At 37.4% G+C, this 18,484-nt stretch overlaps 1 protein-coding gene across 4 annotated transcripts in view; it reads left to right on the top strand.

The window, feature by feature from the left end:
- Positions 1 to 18,484, top strand: part of INTS6L (integrator complex subunit 6 like) — a 56,862-nt gene that overhangs the window by 28,817 nt on the left and 9,561 nt on the right. For 2 of the 4 annotated variants that reach the window (XM_065915902.1, XM_065915906.1), the window contains exons 7-11: positions 1,392 to 1,555; positions 4,516 to 4,668; positions 8,021 to 8,153; positions 15,528 to 15,622; positions 16,636 to 16,746. In XM_065915902.1, the coding sequence (XP_065771974.1) occupies positions 1,392 to 1,555; positions 4,516 to 4,668; positions 8,021 to 8,153; positions 15,528 to 15,622; positions 16,636 to 16,746 (656 nt within the window). The remainder of the gene's footprint in view (positions 1 to 1,391; positions 1,556 to 4,515; positions 4,669 to 8,020; positions 8,154 to 15,527; positions 15,623 to 16,635; positions 16,747 to 18,484) is intronic. The other 2 variants (XM_065915905.1, XM_065915903.1) reach the window with 1 other exon arrangement.

Here is an 18,484-nt window from a genome sequence, read left to right as displayed (position 1 = left end):
CACAAAAGATGACTTTAAAGTCCATTCAGAAATAACATAATAAATGCTAAATACCTTAAGAAACACCTGCTGTAGAAGACTGAGGCCTCACAGCATATTTCAAAGTAATTAATTGTAAAGGAAGGACATGTTGTATTGGTAATGATAGACCATTCAAGTCCATGATTTTGTATTCATTACCTTCCCATGAACTGGGAACTTTCTTATTGAAAACCAATTAGATCGTGCCATATAAATACCTCAAACATTCTTTCTAGCTCCATTTCCCTTGTCCAGAGTTCTTAACCTTTGAGATTCTGATGAAAGCTAAGAATTTTCTCCTCAGAAAAATCTACATCCCCAGAACTGTGAACTAACTCAACTTCAGAGGGGGGTCTTTTGGTTCCCTGAAGCCATTATATGTATTCTCTATAGCTCCATGGACCTCAGTAAATCCCCTTCTCTAAAGTAATTACTTGTTTAAAGTAATGCTTAAATAAGTAAATCAAATGATATGTAATTTAAGAAAAACATGAGACTCAAAAATCATTATCACATATTTTTTACAATTATAATTTAGATTAGTGAATCATAACATTAAAGGTTATGTAACTCTGCGTTGCCCTGTTTTCAGGGGGTAAATGAAATATACTAGTTCAAATAATTAAAATACACTCAGGGTATATTATTCAGCATTATATGATGCCCAGTTTCCATGGGATTTTAATATGGGTGAAGAAGGAAGCTATAATGAAGTAGTCCATATAAACTTGATGCATTCACTTTGTGTTCCCTCCCCAGCTATATACATACATTGATTGTGTTGTCATCATTCCTTCTACCTTTTAGTGAATTTGCCTTTGTGGTCATTGGGTCTAACTGTTTAGTAAAGAATACTTTTTTAATCTAGTTGAAAAAAAAATCTAAATGGAGTTTATGACTTATTTTGTCAGACTCCAAAAATGTGAAACTATACCAGAGAATGAACAATTTTCATATGCCTAATTTGAAAAAATAACTTGTGGTTTAGTGTGTTTAATTTGTGTCAAATCTCAGAAAATTTAAAACTAACTTTATGACAGTTTTCCATATAACTACCTATTTTGGTTATAGTTAAGGGTAAAGGGTATGGGATGTCGGATTAGAGGGGTTGGATTAGATGATAAAAAGAGTTGCAATTGTAAAGCAACTGTACTCCAATAAAAATAATAATAATAAAAACAAAAATAGAAAAGAGTAGCTAGAGAGAACATTTAGAAAGTCTAGTGGAGTCACTTTTTTTCTTCCATCTTTCATGAATCACTGTTTTGGTCTTGTTTTGTACTTTGCTTTCAACTGAAAAATCTGTACAAGGAGATCAGTGGCTATACAAAGAAATTCATGCCTTAGTTTGTCTTTTGTTTAACTTTCAGATGGACTTATGGATTCATCCAGGCCAAGCAATTCATTTGCTGCTCAGCCATGGCATAGTTGTCATAAGCTCATTTATGTGCGGCCTAATTCTAAGACTGGTGTTCCTGTTGGACATTGGCCAATTCCAGAATCTTTTTGGCCAGATCAGAATTTACCTTCACTAGTAAGTGTCATAAAACAAAAAGGTAAACATCATTCTGGATTTTCAGTTAGCTGATTACAGAGAACTGTTTAAAATAGCTTGGAAACTTTTAAGCTGCGCCTTCTATCACTTACTGGAAAGTCTAGCTTGTACCTAAAAGCAAGAGAGGACTTCCTTTCTGTTAGGGCATTCTTTCTTTCAGTTGCCTTTACCACTTAATCTACCCTCTTTAGATTTTAAAATACCGTTATTTTTGATGCTGTTGCAATCTGTGGCTAAGTTTTTATTTCAGAGCCGCTGACTGGATTTCTATGGTAAACACAATGTATAAAAAGGGCAGGCATTGATTTTCATGTACCTCCTCAGGAAATTAGAACTTGGTTTACACTGTGTATAGGTTCTAGAAACGTTTTCAAAGCAGAGATTCATTTATTATCTGAGGGAGTCATTGGACATGTAGTGGGACTTTGTGGGCCTACTTTTCAGTATTTTTATAACCAGTGGACTTGAGTTCCTTGGCAGTGTACTTTTCAGTTCAGTTCAGTTCAGTCGCTCAGTCATGTCCGACTCTTTGCGACCCCATGGACTGCAGCACGCCAGGCTTCTCTGTCCATCACCAACTCCCAGAGCTTACTCAAACTCATGTCCATTGAGTCGGTGATGCCATCCAACCATCTCATCCTCTGTCGTCCCCTTCTCCTCCTGCCTTCAATCTTTCCCAGCATCAGGGTCTTTTCCAATGAGTCAGTTCTTTGCATCGGGTGGCCGAAGTATTGGAGTTTCAGCTTCAGCTTCAGTCCTTCCAATATTCAGGACTGATCTCCTTTAGGATGGACTGGTTGGATCTCTTTGCAGTCCAAAGGACTCTCAAGAGTCTTTCAATGATGAGTAATTAAGCAATATTTTTAAAATGATCTCTAAGCAAAGATTTATCTTTTTGTTCACTATATTTGGTGGAACAGGGTTGGATACTGTAGTTGCTCCATATGAAACCTATTCTCCCTTTCATCCTCCTCCCTCCTCCCAGCCAATATGAAAAGGCCAGAGCAATCCTTGGGGCATCCAGGTGTCTCAGTGGCAAAGAATCCACCTGCCAATGCAGGAAATGTGGGTTCAGTCTCTTGGTTCAGAAGATGCCCTGGAGAAGGAAATGGCAACCCACTGCAGAATTCTTGTCTGGAAAATCCCATGGACAGGGAAGCCTGGCAGACTACAGTTCATGGAGTCACAAAGAGATGTACATGACTTAGTGACTAAACGGCAACAACAATCCTTGCTAGGGGTGGGGCGGGGACAGAGACACAAAAAGGTCACTGCTTTTCCACTACCTTCCAGATTCAGCCAATCTATAGTCTGTATAAATTTTAGACATTTCTGACATGAATTGCATTTTTCTCATGATTGCTATTTCGAGGCTCCTGCATTTTTTTCAGAGGTGCCCATGGAAGGCCAGAATATATGACTAAAGAACCATATTCAGTCCCTGCAGTGGGTGAGGCTCCATCTCCTTGTCTGTCCCTCAGGACGCTGAGGTGGCATGCTTGTTAAACCTCAGAGCCCAGTTACTGTCAGCTTCTTCAAACCCCAGAGTGAATGTTTTAGTTACGAATCTGCATCATTATTGCTGGTGATGGGGTTTCACTCATGTCTTTTTATAGATTTCAATCTAATAAATCAGAAATATTTCACAAGTTTGATTAAAATTAAAATCAGGGGAAAAAAATGGAATTGAAGAAATTCCAGGTAACTCACATAGTGTTACCATTCCTCCAGGTTTTTCTTTCTTTCTTTCTTTTTTTAAAATTTTGGCTACATGACAGGGCGTGTGGGATCCTAATTCCCCAACTAGGGACTGAACCCATGGCCTCCACATTGGAAGTGCAGAGACCCAACCACTCGATCACCAGGGGCAGTCCCATCCTCCAGCTTTAAGCACATTGGAAGGCTATTTTTCTCAGTCCCCAAAACCTCTTGTAGGTTTGTAAATCATAAAGGCAAATTAGCATGTTTTTCCCTTTTATAAAGAAAAGGAGATGTTTTATCATATTCACATCAGCCTTACAGATCTCTCAGCAAGAATACACCAAGTCATGTTTCACTCTTGACCCTGTGACTTGTCCTATGTCTTTCTCTCTCCATTTGCCCTTGCTGCCACCATTTCTCTCACTGGTGCTCTCCATCCCCACAAGCTAAACCCATTAATAAAATGACTGCTCCATCAATCTGCTCTGGTACCCCAGGTACATGGGCCTTTCAGCACAGCCAAAAGCATCCCCATCTCTAGCTGTTCAGTAAGTGTTTGGGTGTGAGAAATGCTATAAGAATTCAGCTGCAAAGAAAATTTCAACCAGGCCCTGGAGTTGTGACCGGCTCATTTTCAGTCTCTATCTTGCCTTTTCCATTCCTTTATAATTGTTCATCTTGCTTGTTAGTGGCTCCAGCTCTGTCATTACCTCAGTAGAAAGCTTCATGGATTTCCTCTTCCCTATCAGTTTCTGACTTATTTGAAACCTTACAATACAAAGTAGTGAAGGGAAGATTGTCCTTGAATGTCACAAAGTGGGTCTGAATTTCAGGGTTCTTAATATTCAAGGCAGTTTTATTTTTTACTTCCCTAAAACTGTAGTTATGAGTGTTAAAATTTACCTTTCTTCTTTCCAATGCCAAGTAGATGGTAGAACGAAAGAATCTGAGTCCCCTCTGCCATTGATGACACTTAGAGCTCAAGAGCCATCTTTCTCAAAGCAGCCATCTGTATCTCAGCGATGGTTTAACAAAACATAAAAGAGTTGCATGTAACTATGACTGATTCTTGTTGACGTATGACAGAAAACCACAAAATTCTGTAAAGCAATTATCCTTCAATTAAATTTTTTTAAAAAAAACGGATGACCAACAAGGACTTAAGAAAAGAGTTTCAGAGTTGTCAGATATGTCAACTGTCTTGATAACAGATTGTATTTTCCCCTCTTGTTTTTTAGCCTCCACGAACATCTCATCCTGTTGTGAGGTTCTCCTGTATAGATTGTGAGCCAATGGTAATAGACAAACTTCCCTTTGACAAATATGAACTTGAACCGTCACCCTTAACTCAGTACATCCTTGAACGAAAATCTCCCCATACTTGCTGGCAGGTACTTCCCCTTTGTTGTTAGCCAAATGTCTGGAACCACTCGGAGATCTGGGAATTGTTGAAAGAACTTTCAAAGGTTAATCTGGGAATAGTTGGGCTGAGTCTATTAATAATGTTTCTGACAAATGCTATCAAGTAAGCAGCATGGCTAAGCTAATAACTTCAGGCTGATATGAATCACTAGCCTACCATACATTGCCATTTAAGGAACCTGATGAAGCCTATATATTTGAGGATTTGGAGGACTCCCCTGAAGCCTATCCAGGGACCCCAGGTTAAGAATTCCTAGCCTAAAGGATGTAATTCTATTCAGCTATGGCTTCTGCAGCTGAAGCAATGTTCTCAGTCCTTATTGTGAACTTGACAGATTGGACAGAGGTTTTGTTTTGTTTTGTTTTGGTCAAACCACACGACTTGCAGGATCTTAGTTCCCCAACCAGGGATCAAGCTCACGCCCTCTGCAGTGAAAGTGTAGAGCCCTAACCACTGGACTGCCAGGGAATTCCCAGTAAGACATTTTTGACAAACAAAACAAAACAAAAACATAAACCTGAAATTACTTTATGTATTAGTATTATGTAATCAAGCTCTTCTTGTAGTACAAACCACGTTGGTGTGTGTGATATGGATTTTCCTTGGATGAAGGAGATGCATAGGCAGATTTACTACATTGACTCTTCCAAGAGGTATAGTTCAGCCAGGAGGGCTTGCTTATTTGTTAATAGACTCACCTTTGGATTTTAATTTGTGAAAATCCATATGTGGTAATCAAAGCTATTTTATTTGAATATAATAAGGAAGTCTTACACTGTAAGAATGTTTGTTCTATTTCTAAACTACAGCAATCAGTAATTGTTACGTTTTACTTACTCAAGGAACACTTTCAGACCATCTGTTTCAACCTAAAATGTGAAATCATTGCTACTAGTTGTCTTTGAAATACTTGAATTCTACAAAGTTGCTAAAACTGGGTAGAAAAAAAAGGAACAGGTGTAAAGCAAGGATGTAAAAGTGCAAGAAACAGAGTGATCTCATAATACTGAGCAAAAGAAGCCAGACATAAAAGATCACATATCATATGATTCAACTTTATATAGTTCAAAAAGATGTAAGATTGCCTTTTATTTTGTTAAAAGTCAGGAGAGTGATTTCTCTTGGGGGCACAGAATGGTGACCAGAAAAAGACACAAAGGGTTTTCTGGTCAGGTTCTATTTCTTGATCTGGGGTTTGATGACACATATACGTTCATTTTTTAAACATTCGTTGAACTGTATACTTATAATTCATGCATTTTTGAATGTATGTTTATATTTCAATAAAACACACCAAAATGTGCTAGAAATGTAGGGATAGGGATGCGAGCATACTAAGTTAAAATCAAGGCAAAAGCTTGAATTTATGAATTGAAAAACATTTTGGAATAAAAGCATATAAAATTACAAATTACAGTTTTCCCCCCAAATAAACCCTTTATTCTATATAGCATCTTCCTTGTAAATCTTCTCCAAAGGAACTTAAGAAATCCTGTCCTTGATCCTTGCAGCACCCCTTAAGTATGCCGTATGTCTTTCTCTTGCATCTTATGTTACTTTCATTTAGAGTAGTTTAATGCGATGAATTAGTGGGAATGAAAAAGAATAAGATGAACCAGGATCCAGGAAATTTTGGAAAGTCATAATGGAAACTGGATTCTAACCCTAGCTTTCCCACCAACTATGTGGTTTTTGGACCAGACGCTTTCTCTAGACTAGATGATCTCTAATGATCCCTTTGAACCCCCAAATTCTGTGAATCTGCAGGTGATAAAGAATTTGGGAAAACTCATTGGGCTTATGGGAAGGAAGGTATGAGGATGGGAAGGGAGGAAATAAAGACAGAAAGAGAGTGAGCAAGGAACAAAAAACAGTGCTTCTCCTTTCAGAGGAGTTATAGGTTTGATCCTTGCTGGCTGTAACTTTTTTATCCTTTACGATGATTTCCCCCTTTCTATTATACACACTTAGGAAATAGGAGGAAATCCAACATGTGGTGAAAGTCATTCAGTCATGTCCAACTCTTTGCGACCCCATGGACTGTACAGTCCATGGAATTCTCCAGGCCACAATACTGGAGTGGGTAGCCTTTCCCTTCTCCAGGGGATCTTTCCAATCCAGGGATCGAACCCAGTTCTCCTGTATTGCAGGCAGATTCTTTACCAGCTGAGCTACCAGGGAAGCCCGGGTCCAACATGTTTTATTACAATTGTCTGTTTCTATTAAGATTCAAATTAAGAGATGAAATCTAGTAGATGAGTCATGTTTTAACACAATCTATTGTTTTGTGGAGGCATCCATTACATAGGAAAGATTTATTTTGAGCTACAGCTAAGTATAGAAAGAATTCAGTGAACTGGTAGGTGATGTTGCTGGTTGAACAAGAATTAGCAAAGTAAGTGGGTTCTGTTCACCATCAGGGTTTGACTTCTGTCTTAAATATCCTGATGAAGGATGTTAGAAAAGGTAAAGGTCTAGGTCCATAAAATTACATACTAATGTCCTGATTTGGCCAAAGAGTGAATGTGGAACACAGAGAAATCATGATAGCTAGAGGACTCCAGAATAGCATATCAGGTGAATGGGACCTGACAATATCATATATGTCAAATCAGAAATAAGGAAAAAGATGCTAGTCATATGGAATAAAGATTAATGTTCTCATTTTTATTGAATGTTTGTTCCACCAGGATTATTTACAATAGAAAATGCCTTCCAGATTGAACCAAAGCATCTCCTTGCTCAATATAATTGTCTCAAAATAATTAGCACCAGTGCCTGGCTTGTAGTAGACTCCTCAATAAATATTTATTAGATGAAAAATGAATAAATGGGTAGGGAAATTGTTGCATCAAAGGGAAGTAGAGCAAGACTTAATAGTAGTTCACATAAGGAGTGTTAGCATAATCCTTTAAATGGGCTTTGTTTTTGTAATTGCATGCTTTAGGCATGGGGCCATGTTCCATTTTCCTAAGTCTCCACTCTGGTCACCACTTGTTCTTTTGAGAAGTCAATTTGTTTTAATGGCTGGTATCACTTAGTGGTATTTCAGCCTAATTTTCCATTGTGCTAACCAAGTAAATATTTGGGTATTGTTGATGCCGCCTGTGGTCTCTGAATGATTATTTCATTTCCTAACACAATTTATAAAAGAATTGCAGTCTGAACATTCTATTTTTTGACATAAATATAGAGAAAGCAGTATTCCCATTTTTAAATTACAATTGTGCCAGAGATGCTGGTATAGCATATTGCTGTGAGTTTGATTTGACATAAAATCCTTATTGTCATAACTGTACATTACTTCGTGATCTTCTCAGGTATTTGTTACTAGCAGTGGAAAATACAATGAACTTGGATATCCATTTGGTTATTTAAAAGCCAGTACGACTTTAACTTGTGTAAACCTCTTTGTGATGCCGTACAACTACCCAGTTTTACTCCCTCTTTTAGGTAAGTCAAGTCTGTGCCATTCAGTCATCTTTTCAGTGTGGTGGTAGTTTAGTTGCTAAGTTGGGTCTGACTCTTTGTGACCCTATGGACTATAACCCGCCAGGCTCCTCTGTCCATGGAATTTCCCAGGCAAGAATACTGGAGTGGGTTGCCATTCCCTTCTCCAGGGGATCTTCCCTGCCCAGGGATTGAAGCCAGGTCTCCTGCATTGCAGACAGATTCTTTACCACTGAGCCACCAGGGAAGCCCTTAGTCATCTTTAAAATACAGCAAAAAAGAAAAGTTGACGATGAACTAAGCATTTAAAATGTATCCAAAGAGTAATGAGTGTCAAGATATATAAAAGTCAAAAAACTGATTCAGAAAGATAGAATTGGCATCCTGCTTTCTGTTGTGTTCGTTTTCCTTTTGTTGTTTTTGCATCAGACAGAAGAGACTCTTCATCTGGGAAAGTGGAAATATTAGTCACTCAGTCCTGTCTGACTCTTTGTGACCCCATGGTCTGTAGCCTGCCAGGTTCTTCTGTCCTTGAGATTCTCCAGGCAAGAATACTGGAGTGGGTTTCCATTCCCTTCTCCGGGGAGTGGGAGTATGATTCTTATGCTGCTCTTTGGTTTGCAAGCTCCAATGTTGTCACCCCTCTTCTTCTTTTTAATATGTGTGTGTACACACTTCCTTGTTTTCTTATTGTTTCACTTATTTACATTTATTTTGTTTTTGGCTATGCCACAAGGCATGCAAGATCAAACTTGTGGCCCCTGCATTGGAAGTACAGAGTCCTAACCACTAGACGGCCAGGGAATTCCCACTTCTCTCTGGTTTTAAGTGCACTTGGCTTTTGGTAAACTAGTTTGGGCACCCCCAAAATTGATTGTGGTTAACACTTCAAGAATCTGATGGTTTTTTCAGAAAATAGGGCTTCCATGGTGTTACTGGATTGCAGTTAGTTCCTCTACAAAAGAATAGGAAATACTCTTGAGGCATCTGTTTTAAGCAAGGTAGCAAGTTAAGGAAATAGATACAAGAGTGACTTCTGCAATAACTGCAGTTGTAGAAGCTGTGGTTTCCATGGCAAAATTCTAAAAGGAACAACTCCAGAAGCTGTTACTCAGACATCACTGAAAATGTGTATGGGGATTTTTTTTTCTCATTTAAGGAGCCATGTCTGTTTAGAGTAATGTAGTACTGCATGGTATCCTTCTCCTCATAAAGTTATGAATATTTTTAATTGCTGAGATTTCTTAATTTTTGCAAAAAGAATCAAACCTTTACCAAGTTTTAATATAGTCATTAAAAGCATAAGATTTTTTAGTGCTATAAACAGTCTATGTATCAAATGTCTTGATAAAGCAGTTCTTTTAAATGTTGCAAATGAAGAAAATTAAGACTGGGTCATCATAAATGATTGTTTTGGCTAGCCTATTTACTTTATTTCTTTGTCTACTCTGAAAATATCCTCTAAGAGATGATTGTCACTTATATAAAATATAGATTATGTCTTTGAGATTAACAATACTACCAATAAAAAGTATTTCGTGGGTTTATTTACCCTGTTTTATTAAATATACCTTTATGACCTCCGGTTTTCACAGCTATAAAATGAAGGATCAAACTAGCTAATCTTCACTTAAACTGTTAAGAGTATTATTTTTCTGTTTCTTAAGTACACTTTTTATTTTGAGATAATTGTGGATTCATATGCAATTGTAAGAAATGATAAAAAAAAAAAAAAAGACAACACCAAAAGCGCAGACAACAGAAGTGAAAATAAATACATGGGACTACATCAAACTTAGATCAAAGGATACAGTAGAGAGCAAAAGGAAACCTATGAAATGGGAAAAAATTTGCAAATTGTCTATCTGATCATTTGGGAGAGGGCTCTATCCAACTCTGCCTAGACCATCATTATCCCTTTGCAAACATTCCAAACCAGAAACCCCAGAGGCATCTTTGATTTCTTCCCTTTCCCTGATCCCACACATCCATTTGAGGTTCACCTCATCCTTGACTCAGTTCGTATTCTTCCCTTTGGCTTCAAATATCCATTTCTAGGCTTTTCTATAACCTGTGTCTTCCAAGGAGCATAGGGTTTTTTACACCCTTTGAGGGTGAGGTCCTTGTGCCCTTGAATCCCTAACTTGAGTTTCATGTTGAGGTTCTGCAATAGTTTCCACCCATACTTCTGCCATTACTTCACTTTCTGGGTTTTGTGGTTTCCATAGAGATTTGGGGTCTGAACTGTAGGGTATAGCTGCCTTGATAATGAATTTTGGCTCTCTGTTTGTTAGCTTCGTGACCCTGGATAAGAAACTTAACTTCTCTGTGCCTCAACTATTTCATCTGTAAAGTGGGGATAATAATAGTACCTACCTGAAAAGGATTTCATTGGGGTTAAATGAATTGTGTTAGTCACTCAGTCATGTCTGACTCTGCAATCCCATGGACTACAGCCCACCAAGGCTCCTCTGTCCATGGAATTCTCCAAGCAAGAATACTGGAGTGGGTATCCATTCCCTTCTGCAGGGGACTTTCCTTACCCAAGGATCAAACTCATGTGTCCCACATTGCAGGCATATTCTTTATTGTCTGAGCCACCAGGGAAGCCCTTAATACAGTTAAATTGCATCAAACTCACCTGGGAAAAAGTAAGTGTTCAATAAAAGCTATCAGTCATTATTGTCTGATTAATAATACTGTTGTCATTAGTAATATCTATGTTATCTTAGTATATCTTGAAGGCCCTGATATTCCATATAATATAATTATATATTCTAATTATGTATAAGGATATAAAGATATAATATAATATAAAAATATGGGACAGTTTTGAAAAAAAAAAATATGGGACAGTTTTGTAGTTTTAGTAGGCAGTTCAGTTCAGTCACTCAGTCATGTCCGACTCTTTGCGACCTCATGAACTGCAGCATGCCAGGCCTCCCTGTCCATCAAAAACTCCCAGAGTTTACTCAAACTCATGTCCATCAAGTCGGTGATGCCTTCCAACCATCTCATCCTATGTCATCCCCTTCTCCTCCTGCCCTCAATGTTTCCCAGCATCAGGGTCTTTTCCAGTGAGTCAGCTCTTTGCATGAGGTGGCCAAAGTTTTGGAGTTTCAGCTTCAACATCAGTCCTTCCAATGAACACCCAGGACTGATCTCCTTTAAGATGGACTGGTTGGATCTTCTTGCAGTCCAAGGGACTCTCAAGAGTCTTCTCCAACACCACAGTTCAAAAGCATCAATTCTTTGGTGCTCAGCTTTCTTTATAGTCCAGCTTTCACATCCATACATGACCACTGGAAAAACCATAGCCTTGACTAGATGGACCTTTGTTGGCAAAGTAATGTCTCTGCTTTTTAATATGCTATCTAGGTTAGTCATAACTTTCCTTCCAAGGAGTAAGCGTCTTTTAATTTCATGGCTGCAGTCACCATCTGCAGTGATTTTGGAGCCCCTCAAAATAAAGTCAGCCATTGTTTCCACTGTTTCCCCATCTATTTGCCATGAAGTGATGGGACCGGATGCCATGATCTTAGTGTTCTGAATGGTGAGCTTTAAGCCAACTTTTTCACTCTCCTCTTTCACTTTTATCAAGAGGCTTTTTAGTTCCTCTTCACTTTCTGCCATAAGGGTGGTGTCATCTGCATATCTGAGGTTATTGATATTTCTCCCAGCAATCTTGATTCCAGCTTGTGCTTCATCCAGCCCAACATTTCTCATGATGTATTCTGCATATAAGTTAAATAAGCAGGGTGACAATATATAGCCTTGATGTACTCCTTTTCATCTTTGGAACCAGTCTGTTGTTCCATGTCCAGTTCTAACTATTGCTTCCTGACCTGCGTACAAGTTTCTCAAGAGACAGGTCAGATGGTCTGGTATTCCCATCTCTTTCAGAATTTTCCACAGTTTATTGTGATCCACACAGTCAAAGGCTTTGGCATAGTCAATAAAGCAGAAATAGATGTTTTTCTGGTACTCTCTTGCTTTTTTGATGATCCAGCGGATGTTGGCAATTTGATCTCTGGTTCCTCTGCCTTTTCTAAAACCAGCTTGAACATCTGAAAGTTCACGGTTCACATATTGCTGAAGCCTGGCTTGGAGAATTTTGAGCATTACTTTACTAGCGTGTGAGATGAGTCCAATTGTGCAGTAGTTTGAGCATCCTTTGGGATTACCTTTCTTTGGGACTGGAATGAAAACTGACCTTTTCCAGTCCTGTGGCCACTGCTGAGTTTTCCAAATTTGCTGACATATTGAGTGCAGCACTTTCTTTTAGGATTTGAAATAGCTCAACTGGGATTCCATCACCAGGGCGTTTAGTAAAAAGTCGTGAATTTAAGTCATGTACACTTTGATGTCTGGAACATCCTTATTGTACTGCAGAGTACAATAACTGTCCATAAAAGTGACCCCTGTTTCCTGTTTATTAAGTAAAGATTTTCATCAAAAGTAGTTAAGAAAAGTTTATTTAAGCACTAAAATTTACCTGGGTGAGGTTTAATTGGATCAATGAGCTACCATAAGAATCATGTCAGTAAGGTGGTAACCAGATTATCATAGATGGAAAGATTCTCTCTCAACTGGGAAATTAGGAATTTTTTTACTATTGAGGGTCATTAACTAAAGCATTTTTAGCAGCTTGTCTTTTTTTCCTCTTCTTAAATATGCCACATTCAATCACTTATTTTGAAAAAATTAAGAACTGGGAACTTGTGTAAAGAATAAAGTTCATCTCCGTCTTAAGACTAGTTATTATCAGGAAAGGGAAAAGAGAATAATTGAAAAAGGATAATTTGATATTTATTTATCACTATATATCCAGTGCTTTGCAGTTTATGCTATTTATAAATTTTGTATATTGTTTTCACATCCATAATCTCGTTCCTCAGAACAATCCTATGGGGTAAGGCGATGATCATTAAACTCATTTTATGGATGAAATGGAGGCACAAAACGGTTAAGTGATTTACTGGAGTTCACTGAGCTAAGTACATAGCATGTGTCTGAGCTTGGACTCAAACCCCACCTTTTTGAAGCAGGAAATGGGGAGAAAGGAACCGGAAGAGAAAGTATCTGTAGTTTTTGAGGTGTTGACAGTGTCGTTTTACTCTCATTCCACACTTTCACCTCATCATCTTTTAAATGTGGATGAGCTTATTGTTCATGGTATCTTTACCACTCTGCAGACTCCATGTGAATGGAAATCTAATACCATGGAAATCATTTTCTGAGCAACAAAGATAGTGACTAAAGCAGTGTAAGCTTCCCTGGTGGCTCAGATGGTAAAGAGTCTGCCTGCAATGTGGGAGAACCGGGTTTGATCCCTGGGTTGGGAAGAAGATCCTTTGGAGAAGGAAATGGCAACCCACTCCAGTACTGTTGCCTGGAAAATTCCATGGACAGAGGAGCCTGGTAGGCTACAGTCTATGGGGTCACAAAAGCAGTGTCACCCTAACTGCTCTCTACCCTTAATCTAGTCAGTGAAGGATTTTCTTCCTCTCACCCCCATTAAAAAATAAATCCAACAAGAAATAACTAGACTAAATTAGCTCCTGGGTAGAATCATTGCAATTGGCATTGTTGGAAATATTAAGATTATTATTGACTCTCATTATCTAATCTATTTATATCTAAATGTCTCTTCAGTCTGGTGGTATTTAAATTTGTCAGTTTCCAAAATCTGCCTAATTCCCTACAGACTTCACACAAAGACACACTATAACAGGATATTTCCACGGTCTATCTATCCTTTCTGTCAAGATGTGAATGGTCTTTAAGGACCTGCATGCTGCAATGAGCCAGAAATCTCTTCAGATCTTTTTCCCTTTGTTCTTTCTACCCTGTACCAAAAGATGAAAAGACCTACGTTTTATGGCTTTGTAAATTCATTTAAATTAGCTTCAGCAGGAGTGAATAATTTATTATAGCAGTAAAAGGAAGAAAATATGTAGTTGCCTTTCTTAACCAGAGTAATTCATAATTTCAAAGAATAACCCTACTTGTAGAGAAATGCATACAGCATAGAGATGGTTTTGTTCCTAGAAGTAAAGCATTTGTTTTTTTGGATAAAAGCCAATTAAACCTGAAGAAACAATATGGAGAATGAATTTATAATATCTTTGCTATTTATAAAAAGTGTAGCAGGTTCATGTTTGTTGATGCCTGGGGATATCAACTTTGAATTATTATATTAAAAATTTCTTACCCTTGGAAGGAAATAATGAGACATTTTGGAAATTCTTCATGTAGTGTACATAATGCATTTAAATTATTTAAATAACTAAATTTGAGTGTGAAAATATAGGGAATATCTGCTTATTTAAAAGAGTATCTTTAGTTGTATTAATAATACACATGATATTCAAGAACCATATTTATTGAGGTATAATTGACATATTCTATTAGCTTCAGATGTGTAACATAATGATGTGATATTTGTATATATTGCAAAATGATCATCACAATAAATCTAGTTAATATCTGTCACTGTACATAGTTCCAATTTTTTTCTTGTGATGAAAAACTTAAGATTTACTCTCTTAGTAACGTTCAAATATGCAATACAGTGTAGTTAACTATAATCATGCTGTACATTACATCCCCATGACGTTTCTGTTATAACTGCAAGTCTGTATTTAAACCCCTTCAAGCATTTCAACCCCTCCACCCCTCACCTCAGGCAACCACCAATCTGTTCTCTGTGTCTATGAGTTTGTTTTGTTGTTGTTGTTTTAACATTCTCTTTTTTTAAAAAATAAATAAATATTCCGTCAGCCAGTGACCATGGATTCATCCTTAGGTGAAAATGACTACACTAGAATTACCCAATACATGAGAGGCCAGAAGGGCTTCCCTGGTGGCTCAGTGATAAAGAATTTTCCTGCCAGTGCATGAGACGCAGGTTTGATCCCTCGGTTGGAAAGATCCCCTGGAGGAGGGCATGGCAACCCACTCCAGTATTTTTGCCTGGGAAACCCCTGAACAGAGGAGCATGGAGGGCTACAGTCCATGGGGTTGCAAAAGAATCAGACACGACTTAGCAACTAAACAACAAGAGGTCAGAGAAATGTTTCACATAGATCAGAGTCAGTGTTTTAATATTATGCTATGTGGCTTCACAGATGAAAGATAGATATGTAACCTGAGAATTTATTCCATTTTCTAGAGAACTACTATATATAATTTTGGTACACAGTACCCCCCCCAAATCAAATAAACTTGAATGAGATATTCATCTAATGTAATTGAAACTTTCTAATTGAAAATAAAAATTTCTAGGGAATGGTATAATAGATGTGTGTTGCTTGATTTAGATCTTGGAATTTAGGACTGGAATAATGTGATATTTTCTTGGATTTTCTCTTGCAGATGACTTGTTTAAAGTTCACAAGCTTAAGCCAAATCTGAAGTGGCGACAGGCTTTTGACAGCTACTTAAAAACTCTGCCTCCATACTACTTATTAGTATGTATTTCTGTACATATATATATATGTATTAACTCTATCCATGATGATTCCTGTCACAAAAAAAATGTCAATGAATCAAAAACTTCACCCCTGAAATAAGACTTTCTTTAATTTATAAATTTGAGTCGCCATTGTCTTTTCAAATTATGCCTAAGAGCTTGGAGATGTCATGGCGGCACAAAAGAGAACTGCTTATTTTATTTCCTTTAACTGCCATGGTTATCATTATAAAACACATCTATATTTCTCTTATAAAAAATAAATTTATGATATTATAATTTTGGAATTTAAGAAAAATATAACTGGATTCATGTATTATATTAACCTCCCTTTTTAACTCTAGAAATTCGAAGTATGGGGTTTTCCTCTGGAAAAAAAACACAAAACCTGACGACATTATATCTACTTATTGCTTGGTAAATGTGTCCTAAGCACAGCATGAAATAGAGGCACTGATTGAGGGGAATCCCAAAAAAGTAAAAAATGACTTGGTGTCATTTGGATTTTTACAATTTGAGAAAAATGTTCATAATTATTTTGAACTGGTTGTATAATCTAAATCAAGATTATCAAAATCATTTCAAGAGGTGAATGTGGTCAACTTTAAGCCAAGTTTCTAGAGGTGAAAAGGCAGAATCTCAAGTGGTACCATTTGTGTCACTGGGAGGAGAAATTGGGGTGTGTTAGTATTTACCATGGCAGGAATGGGGCACACAATTAAATGTAATGTGAAATGATTTTATGACTTGGAAATTAAGACTGAAAGCAATTTGCCTGTTTGAATTTGCTGTTACTTGCTCTTCTTATCCCACTCTCTTCTGATTTTTTTACTTTCTGCTCCTTACTTCTCTGCTATTTTCATTGCCACTTTTTAATGTTCCATGTTTGGTTTTATGTGCAGCACCTTGACTTCTAAGAAATGAATCATGTCCCTTTGCCCCTTATAACTGAACTTTGAGTATTTTAAGATTTATTCTATTCTTACTGTTGTGTATTTTGTTTCCTTATAGCCATTAAAGAAAGCACTAAGGATGATGGGAGCTCCAAATCTGATATCAGATAATTTAGATTGTGGACTTAGTTACAGTGTTATCTCTTACCTTAAAAAACTCAGCCAACAGGTAGTATTGGTAAAAACAAACAAACAAAAATCCTTTGCCCTCAGAAGTGCATTTCCTTATTCTTTAGTGTAATTGTAATTTTCAAATTAAATGTGTATATATTTCTACACTTGATGAATTAGTAGTAATGTGATTCTCTATGGCTTCTGGCTTCACCATTAAACTGCAGTTAAGGGTCTGTCAGTATCATCGGATGCTGTGCCGTTTCTCCTTTTGCTTGCCAGTTTGTTCTACTTGGGCCCAAGCTGGTTGATCCTTTGTGGCCTAAGAGGGGCAGAGGCTTAATAGAATTATCTCATGGGTCACGTTTTGTCTCTCCTCAACCTAGTTTCTCCTCAAATCACATTGGGCTAGAGCATCCCCCGTTTTAGGTCAGCACACGGAGGCATGGTGTGATTAAGTAACCTGTGCCTGAAATTCGTTTTTAGGCAATCAATATCAGCATGCTTTTTCTTGGAGAGGGGGAGATGAGACCAGTGTACCTCACACTGGAGGGTGGCAGGCCCTCCCTCTGTTCCTTTATACCCCCACCTCATTTACCATTATTCACCTTGTCCCTTGCCTGCCCCTCTCTATTAGTACCTCATCCTCCACTCACCCCTACTTATCATACTTCTCACCTCTACTTAGCCCATTCTTGCAAGGTGAAAATGCTTGATAACTACTGAGTTAGAGCTTTACTGCCATACAAATGTGTTATGTTATATGACAAATTAATGCAGCAGCTTCACTTTCTTCTTAATGCACAAATGTATTCCCAGGTAGGGACTAGTAGTAGCATTTGCAGTGACAATAATACTTCCAGTTGGATATGTTTCAAAGCTGGGCCTTTAGAAAACAGAGAGTAGTAAGTAAATAAGTGTCAGATTTCTGACACCAAAGAACATAGATGACTCTGCAATTTGGGATGCTGACACACCTTGCTAGGAACTGGCAAAGACTTAAGTATAGTCTGGAGTTTACCGGCTCCTACCAGTTCAGTGTGCTTATACATGCAAAGAGAGTAAAGCAAACCCAGACTTCTCATCTACCAAGCGTCCCCTTAACTCTGTTCCTCTCTGCTAGTAGATTTTTGTTGCTGGTTTTAATGTTTTGTTTTGGTTATTTATTGATTGATCTCTTGATTTATATTTTTTTATTTGATGTTTGCCTTAGGCCTTTAAGGCTGTGTCAGCAAGGTATGGCCAGAAGGAAGAATAGCGCACAGACTTGAAACTCATGCAAGTTCTGGGACCTTCTGGGACACATTGCTTATATAGTTTTATAAATGGGCTCTTAGGACCCTTTGTGGAAACAGACTCTTCATTTGCTCTTATCCCCTATTTCATGACTAAATTTTTAAAAAGATAATAAATATACCTCATTCTAATAATTAAAGAAAATTAATGAATATCTCTGACCAAACCACAAGAAATTCAAAATTAATTTGGGCTTACAAGACATTGGTGGAATTCTACCTTTTAGAAAAAAAAAGATCATTACTAATTTATACTAGCTCTAATTACTAATTTACTTACTAATTTAATAATTCTATGTCACCAGTGTTCTTTGAACCATCTCAGATATATGTAAATAAGAAAATATGCCCAATATACTGCTATAATACACTCTCAAGCAATATTTATCAATATGATATAATAGTATCTATTAAGAGGATTTTTTGTTGTGTATTGTAAACTTTGAGTACTATTACAATTTACTTACTTGGTAGTATTTGTTAAATTAAGTATCACATTTT

Source organism: Muntiacus reevesi, chromosome X (assembly GCF_963930625.1).
Source record: "Muntiacus reevesi chromosome X, mMunRee1.1, whole genome shotgun sequence".
Lineage (NCBI taxonomy): Eukaryota > Metazoa > Chordata > Mammalia > Artiodactyla > Cervidae > Muntiacus > Muntiacus reevesi.
The sequence above is the reverse complement of the archived record's forward strand: the minus strand, read 5'-3'. Positions and strand labels throughout refer to the sequence as shown.